Source organism: Mercurialis annua, linkage group LG3 (genome assembly GCF_937616625.2).
Source record: "Mercurialis annua linkage group LG3, ddMerAnnu1.2, whole genome shotgun sequence".
NCBI lineage: Eukaryota > Viridiplantae > Streptophyta > Magnoliopsida > Malpighiales > Euphorbiaceae > Mercurialis > Mercurialis annua.
The window spans coordinates 62,600,989-62,610,075 of record NC_065572.1 but is presented as its reverse complement, the minus strand read 5'-3'; the positions used below and the strand labels follow the sequence as shown (position 1 = coordinate 62,610,075).

The window sequence follows — 9,087 nt, the reverse complement described above, 5'->3', positions numbered from 1 at the left end:
AAAAATAACGGGATATATTCATACTGAAAATTTAGCCAACAACATGCATTATAGCCTCTTTTCAATTTGATTCTCCTCTTGAGAGGCAATCTGACATCTATATGACATCTAATACGGAAAGAGTCTGTCCCACCATTGCTTTTAGGTCTCGTATCATGGATGATAAACTCGCCCAACCAGTTCCCTACATCCTCCCCCATCTTCTCCGAGCTAAACCCTAATGGAACATCTAAAACATGAATCCATAGGTCCACCTTCGACAAGTTTAACTCCTGCACCAGGTCACCTTTCTTGAACTCTTGACATAAGAACATATGGCGTTCAAATGTCCAAGGTCCCCCATTCACAACCCTTAAGTAATCCATTTAAAAATTGAAATTAAATAAATTGTTTTTAATCTCCTTGATTCTCACTCCTTCAACTGGTTTCCATATTGCTGCCATAACATTTTTCATAGCCACAAGATTGGCAGTTTTATCAGTTAAAAATCTACCCACAAGCCACCACTGAGAGTTTTCTCCTTCAGCCTCTCCCACCTCTGAATAATCAAGACCACCTTCCTGCTCCTCCGCTGCCAACCTGCAATCCAGGTCGAACTACTGCTCGAGTTTGCCATAACAACAGAACGAAAAAGATTACTATTGCCAAAAAAGAGAGCAAAGAAAAGAGGGTGTTGGGTTTTTAGGGTTTGGGACTTTAAAACTTTGTAAAATTGGTTCAGGAATATTAAATAAACTCATACAAAAATAACAACTAATGATTGGTTGAAGAGAGGCCAATCGCACCAACCCGCTATGGATACCAATCCGGTCACGAATCGGTAACGACAATTGCTATCAAAGATTCAACAATCAGTATCAACGTTACAACTTACATTCATAATTTAAAATCAAATAATTTACTTTTAACTATTTTGACTAATTAAGGACAATATTATCATCTTTGGGATCAATTAAAAGATAATATTCTTTTATTTTGAGATCAATTAAAAACAAAATTGGATTATCAATATTTCTGAATTTGTCCATACTATACAATTGTTTTAAAAATTAAAAATATTATTTTAATTGATTAAAATAGTTAAAAACGAATTAGTTGACTCTGAATCACAAGTAAATTGAGAGATTCGATCCACCATTTACTAATTATTTTTCTTACCTTGCAGTTGCAGCTTGAGTTAGAAAATATCGTTTTTTTTTTCTTTTCGGTGAAAAGGAAAAATATATTTTCTGACACATAAAAATAGGCAGATGAAAGATTTGTGTAGACTGAACAGAATCCAACACATTCTGCAAATTAAAGAACAAATGAGTTAAAATGAAGGAAATCAGAAATTATCCAATACAGTATGAAACGTATCTTTCAACCGTACACGTGGCACACGTTAATATGGTTGTAATCCAATAATTCCACTCATCAGCTCCACAAAAAACAAATATAGTTTGGACCATTTTATTATCCAAAACTTTTTGTAAAGCTAATTTTACTGTGTTTTCTTTATACATTTTTCATTTCACAAAAAATATTTTATATATATTTAATTTTAATTCAATTGATATAACTTTTTAAATGTATTTCTTTGAGGAAATTAAATGCTTTATTTAAATTAATAATTTTTCTTTATTTTTCAAATAATATTTTTGTTCGAGAGATGGAATGACAAAATCAAAAAATAATAGTTAAATTGATTACTTCTATTATATATTAGTTTAATTGATTTTATATTTTTGATTCATTAATTATATAGTTTAAAAACACTAATTACTTTTAAAAAATTAATTAATTTTATCTATAAATAAAATAACGCTTAGTGTTGATTAACATAACACAATATAGTAGGGGTGAACACGATTCATAAACAGTTGGTTTCGATTTAAAATTATCGGGTTGTGATTCACAGAATATTTGAACCGGACATGAACTAGTTCTTGGTTGGTTTTATGCCAGTTCGGAACCAGCCGGTTCCGGTTTACGGTTTCATTTTTGACTGTTCAATAAAAATTATATTTTATGAAAAATAAATTAAAATATTTTAAATCAAATTAAAATTTACTTAGTTATACTTAAAATTAAAAAATCCATTTAATTTATCATAAATTTTGAGATTAATTATTTATATATAGTTGATATAATCATATATTGTTATAAAAATAAAAAAAACTAATGATTAATATTTAAAAAAAAATATTAAAATAATTAAATGTTATTTATTTAATTATAGTAGTATATATTAGAAATAAATATAATATGATATATTAATCAATCATATATATATATATATATATATATATATATAAAATAAATAATTTAAAGTATAAATTTTAGAAAATATACAATTCAAAACCGAAACCACCGGTGTGAAACCAACAATTACGGTTTCAAGAATTATTGAACCAGCTCGAACACGGCTCCTTCCAGGCCGATTTAGACATGATTCGGGATTTGACAGATTTCGAGCCGAATTTGACAGGGCCAATTTTGGGCTGATTCACGGTTCGACCCGGTCCATGGCCACCTCTATAATAAAGTTTAAAATAAAAAAAGTAAAAAAATAATAATATTCTAACTTATTTATTCAAAATAAGATAATAGATAAGGTTGCTAAGGAGTGCTACTATTTTTTATTTTATTTTTGGGTAAAATGCATCAAATGGAATAAAAGCTCAAAATCAGCATATTAACAACTCTGAAATCCAGACCCTGCCATAGTAAATCAACAGAACACAGGACTCACTGCCACCCAAAACTAAGACAGATAACTAGCAAATCAAACTAAGCTATACTCAGCCATTTTTTGTATATCTGTACAAAAATCAAAGAACTAATTCTCCTATAATATAACTTCAAAAGCATATCTCTTTTAATTGTAGCTTCTTCAACTCTTCTATTTTCAAAAATGCATCTATTTCTTCCTCTCCAAATATGGTATATACAGCAATTAAAAGCAACTCTTCGCACTCTTGCCAATAAGCTCTTACCAACAGCCTTTTTAGTCATCCAAGACCATTCTCTTCTCCATCTGAACACTTCTCTGTTAATCAGGCAGCACTGTAGTACTTTTTTCATAATGCTTTTTGAAATAGCACAATCAAAGAATAGATACTCTACCGTTTCAGTTATCCCATTACAAAACACGCATTTATCATCATTAATTACACCCCAATTAAACAGTTTGTCTCTAGTTTTAAGTCTATGTTTAATAGCAAACCACAAAATGAAGGCATGTTTTTGGACATAATCAGCATTCCAAATGACTTTCCACCACATTACATTAGGATAATGACTTCTAAAACGATCATAAGCTGAGGTTATAGAGAATTTACCAGTTTTGCCATGCTTCCACATAATACTATCATTTTTAATTTTGTACTGTCCTTTGATCAAACTCCATGCCTCCTCAGTTTGTTCATTCATAGGATCAGGGAGTCTCCATCTACCTGTATGCCAGACTTCATTAAATTTAGCTTACTTAGGGACATCCGCATCAGAGATGGACACCTTAAGATACAAATCTTTCAGAACTTTACCATTTATCCATGGATCATACCAAAAGGAACAATCCCCTTTCTCCAAAGTATAGTCAAAGCTATCTTTTAATTCACTCCTCAATTTAATTAAGCTTCTCCAGTTCCAACTTGTATTTAATGGCTTTGTGATACCCCAGTAGCTCATAAGTTTTAACTTGTTCTTTATAATACAGTGTGTCCACATAGATTTTTTACTTGTCAGCAGATCCCAAACATGCTTCATGACAACACATTTATTCCATAATGCAATATCTCTGATCCCCAGCCCACCTTCTTGCTTACTCTTGCAGACCTCTTTTCAAGATACCTTGTAGTCTGATGTTCCTTTCCTTAGGAAGTTTTTACAGATTCACTCTATCCCTTTGACAACAGCACCGGGGAGAATAAAAGTTTTACTCCAAAAAACTTGCATACTGAATAGCACAACACTTCTACTATTTAATTTAAAAAATAATATTCAAAATAATAAATTTGTTTATATTTACAGGATTGAAAGAGTAATATTTATATAAAAATGTTATAGATATAATAAAACTTTTGGACTTATACAATATTTAACATAAAAAAAGTTTAGCCCTAATATTTGAATTTGAATATTTTTTATTATTATTAAGTTATGCATGATCAACTACTCCACTATGTTTGAATACTTTGTTTTTTCTTCCTAATGTCAATGTATCCGAAGATGAATTTAGAGAAAAAAATCAAATTAATTATTTGCTAATGTTGTTTGGTTGTGGACAGCAAAATCAAGAGCAAGATTAATAAGAGACAGATTAACTGAAATACGTTTTCTTAATTAAATATCTATAATCTTGGTGGCCTATACCGCCAAAAATATCTCTTAATTTTTTATTGAGTTTATATTTTATTCTCCTATTAAATAATTAGCCCAAGTTAATGTATAAACTACAATATTAATTAGGAATCAATTAAAATATCAAGTGTAACCACATTTGGGTCAAAGAAGATGGAGTACAACAACATTAAACATTAACCACATTAAGGCTTGTTTTGTTTAAAATTAGTATTTTTTATTTAGAAACTGAAAATAATTAACTAAATTTGATACATAAAATATTAATTTTCTCATTAAAAATTTATTATTAATATATTATAAAAGTACAATTTTTCTAATTTTTACTTATAAAATTATTTTATAGTATGGTGAAAACGCAAGATCATATTTCTAATGCATTGTGAGTTTGCAAGAAGAATTTGGTGTAATATTCCTAACAATCTAAATTTAGTTTGAATTTTTCCGGATTCATTTATTAATTTTATGTTACAATGTAACAATGGGATACATCATTTATCGAGGTCATTACGGAAGGTTATGGCATATTTTATGATCATTGGTGGTGTGGAAAATATGAAAATGCAGAAACGGTAGAACATTTGCAGGCGCATGCACAAATAAAGAAATAGTTATATTTAGTTGCTTCACCAAGACGTTTTTTTTCTTCAAAAGTTGTAATAGAAATTTTTGCAATTCGGTTTTGAATTTTTTTAGATCTGGATAGTATCTTATTTTCAGCTTTTAAATTGTAGCCGCTAGTAGAGTGGTCGGTTTTTTACCGCATTTTGCGGCCTTAATATAATTTTATTCATAAAAACAATTATTTTATAGTTAAAGCATCATTTGACTCCTTACATTTCAAGAAATAAAATCATAAAAAGTCACAAAAAAATGTTGTCTACATATTCCCATCAAGCAATACCTCAATCAATTATTATGAGACTTTTAGGGTCTAAGCACTGTTTTGGACTTACCTCTTTGATATAGAATTGGTTATAAGAAAAAGTTAATCTTATAATTTGATTACAAATTTGCATAACATAATTACTACATAAATCATGAATGGCTAATCCATACTTCAAATGATTAACGGCCCTACAACTCCATGGTCCATAACTCCGCTAACTTTATCTAATTGTCCATATTCTATATAAAAGTCCATATAAATTAGACCATGAATATAAATCTATTAATTAATTTTTGAAGTTAATATCCTATAGTAATTGTTTCTTACAAAGCTATGGATGCTTATATTATTTTGATTATCCCTCTATAATTACATATTACATTGCATATGCTACAGTTGTTTTTATAATTTTTATTTATATTTATGCCAAAAATAAATTTAAAGATTAAATTTTATTTTTATTTTTCTAGTTAAGTAGTTTTATTTAGTTGATTAATAGCAAAAATAAACAGAGAGATTAAACATTAATAATATAAAAATGAAGAATTATATTGTTTGATTTTCAAACAGAAGGGATGAAATATATAAAGGACATTAAAATAATTTGCTCATTAATTAATTTGCACTGCACACTTTGAAATCTGAAAAAGAACTAAAGGTTTGAAAGCTGAAAGATGGAGTAATTAATACTATGAGTCACTATACTTTGCCTGGATTTCATTATGATCAATGTACTTTGAATAATTTTATTTCAATGACTAAAACTATAAGTTTATTTCAATAAAATGAAGTTTTAGTCACCAAACAAAAATGTTAGTGTTGGTTTTTCTTTGATTACACATGTACATAAAATATAAAGTATTATTTGGCAGAAATAATTAAAAACCAATTTGCATATGTATATGTATAATTTGGCCGAAAATCACTTAAAAACTTCGTAATATTACCAAAATCGTAGTTCAGTATCCAAATTGACCCGAATCATTAAAGAATGATTGGCAATTTGAAATAAATGTAAAGTACAGTAACCCCATAAAGAATTATCCCTAAAAGATGAGCAGCCACATCCACAGAAAGATTTTAGTTTGACCTCATAATTTACATTCTATAGATAATTGAGTTATATATACTATATGCATAGTGGTCCAAAATGATGGTTTAATCAAACATCACATGGGAATGTGCATCAGAAATCCATACAAAGAGAAGGAAAAAAAATCAAGAAAATAGAACATTCAATCGAAGATCATAAACATACACATAAAAAAACAAAAAGAATGAGAAGAATTTGTGATGAGAAAGTAGTTAATTAATCATATAATAAATAGTATCCGATGTATATATATATTCATAAATCTAGGCTAACGCCACAACAAAATTTAGTTTCAGGATTTTCTAGCTAGCTACCTCAACCGCCGTATTTACATTCCGCCACGAAAAGAAAAGAAAAGAAAAGAAAAATCTAGTCGTGCCAGCAAAGAAGCATAACGACACATCTTCGGATAATATAAAGCCGAGCTTTTTGCTCTCGGAACGCAGATCCGACGCTCTTGCTAGACAATAGTCTTCTCTTCGAGTTACCACTGCTCATCTTCATGCTGATGAATGATTAAATGAACTGGGAAATTAATGATTTAAATGTTGCTAGATGATAAATAGTCTTGTATTTGTGTAGTTGAAATGTGAATGAGTGGAGTGAATGTGAATAAGTATAGTTATATATAGGAGAAAAAAATGAAAGGAGTGGAAGGGTGGTGCGTTGGGGGTGTGGTCCTGGCTAAGTTTGGTCTACTAAAACAGGGCAACCATGGGGCATCAAAGGCCGTGCACTGTCTCTTTGAGGACCCACCACACAACATTTTACGGACCCACTTCCCCACTTGCCTACCATACCCCTTATATATCCTAAAATTTTAAAAATTATTTTATTTTATTTTTCTGTGAAAATTAGCATGAAATTTGAAACCATGTAAATATGACATGAACTATAAGTGGACTTTGAGTTTCAAGTTAATTATGAGAAAATTGTTGGGAAATATAAAATATTTGGATCATATTTGCGCTTTAAAAATATTAAGAGCCAAAGTAATGCATTTTTCCAAATATTTATTACTATGTCGTCGTCTTATGGGTGTTTTTAATAACGTATCAGAAAATTTAACGGGTGTATAAACACCTGTTTATTCGGGTTTTAAAATTACGAAAAACACGATGGGGTCAATTTGTATTTCGAAAATATTAAGGGCCAAAATAGACTTATGGAGAAACATTCGAGTCATATATGCACCTTTTTTCAATTTAAAAACAATTAAAGTATAAAATTATGTCTAGGGGAAGTTTTAAAAGAGAGAAAATAGTCAAGGAAATGTTAATGAAAATTATGCTACAAAATTAGAAACAAGCCATTTTTTTTTTCTTTCTTCAATCCAATAACTCTCTAATTACTTGCCTCCTCAAATTATGATTGTTGTAATTTGTAAATTGAAATAAGTATAGGCGTCACACCCACCAGCATAATGGGTCGACCATTACTTAAATAAGGTGACAAATTTCTATAGTTTATAATTACAAATTTCAATCTAAAGTGCTATTTTTTTGTTTGATATTATTTGTTGGATCCACCTAAATTGGCAATAGCTAGATGATGATCATCAAATGCGATCGGAAGGTACTAATTAGTTGAATCCTACGTAAAATCCATATTAACCAACTCTAATTAATTAGCATGATCCTATTTTAGTATAGTATAAATAATACTATTTCAATTTAAATATCTTCAAAGATCAATCATTTTTGTCTTTTTACATATCTAACCAGTATTTCAAATTTTGACAATTTTAGCCTACTTTGAAAAGTTAATATCAATTTTAATATAAGTTTGATGATAGTTTCATTTAATATGTGCATTTAGTATTTTTTATGATGAATTAAAATAATTTATATATTTAACTTCTAAAAATTACTTTCTTAAATTGAATCATTTTTGAAATTGAACTAAAGTTACCCTATAAATTAGCCTTTTTATCAAGATTAAACAAAAAGGTTAAATTTATTAAAAAAAAAATAAGAATATTATAGCTATATAGTTAATTGCTGGAATTTGAATTTGCCTCCTCTATATATATTAATTAATGTCATATAACCATGTAGGGACGTGGCCACAAATGCTAATATGGAATGGTCATGTTGTCACTCTTGATTGCTAAATGATGTATTGTCTTCTTTAGGTTATCCAAACTATTGGTTTTTTGCGTTATGTAGAAAATTCAAGTGGTATAAACGCTAAACAGAAAACTGCTAGGTCGTGGATTCGATTTTTCTCATAAGCGCTTCCCCTCCCCAAATTATATAAATAAAAAAATTCGAATTATTATGGGAGACACATCAACTCTCTATTACAAAAAAACAAAAATTAATGGTACCAAAAAAATAATAAAAGTGAAAAAATTCACCCGTAAATGAAATTGGACGATAGATTTATTTTTTAATTTAGGTCTAATTATCTAAAATTTCAAATATTTTCAACTTAGGTAATTTTTGGCTGTCAGCATTTATACACATTGCATTGGAATAAATTGGAATCATGTTACAATGTAAAGTTGGCAGCAGACCACATTAGAATAAGATCTTACCGCCATTTTAGCTCTTGAGATTTGCTGAGAATTTTAATCCAATTCCCTTCTGTTATTAAACACATTGCAAAATTATTTTTTTAACTCATCATCTTTAAATATTCAAAATCAAGATATATATGCATGCTCGATCATCTACAAAAAATCAAAAGAAATACTATCACATATAAAATCCTTAATTAATTATCCCATGCAAGTTAATTAAATATTACCAAGACACGA

The 9,087-nt window shown here is 28.9% G+C and overlaps 2 protein-coding genes across 2 annotated transcripts; both read right to left on the bottom strand.

The window, feature by feature from the left end:
* Window positions 1-365: 365 nt before the first annotated feature.
* LOC126672820 (uncharacterized) lies at window positions 366-3,750 on the bottom strand. Its single transcript, XM_050366771.1, has 5 exons — window positions 3,528-3,750; window positions 2,809-3,437; window positions 2,700-2,759; window positions 1,159-1,289; window positions 366-579 (listed from the first exon to the last, which is right to left on the bottom strand). Exons 1-5 carry the CDS (start codon window positions 3,748-3,750, stop codon window positions 366-368), a joined length of 1,257 nt encoding a protein of 418 aa, XP_050222728.1.
* Window positions 3,751-6,520: 2,770 nt separating this feature from the next.
* Window positions 6,521-6,932, bottom strand: LOC126674213 (small polypeptide DEVIL 4-like). Its single transcript, XM_050368628.2, has one exon. It carries the CDS (start codon window positions 6,828-6,830, stop codon window positions 6,696-6,698), a length of 135 nt encoding a protein of 44 aa, XP_050224585.1. The 5' UTR covers window positions 6,831-6,932; the 3' UTR covers window positions 6,521-6,695.
* Between the last annotated feature and the right edge of the window lie 2,155 nt (window positions 6,933-9,087).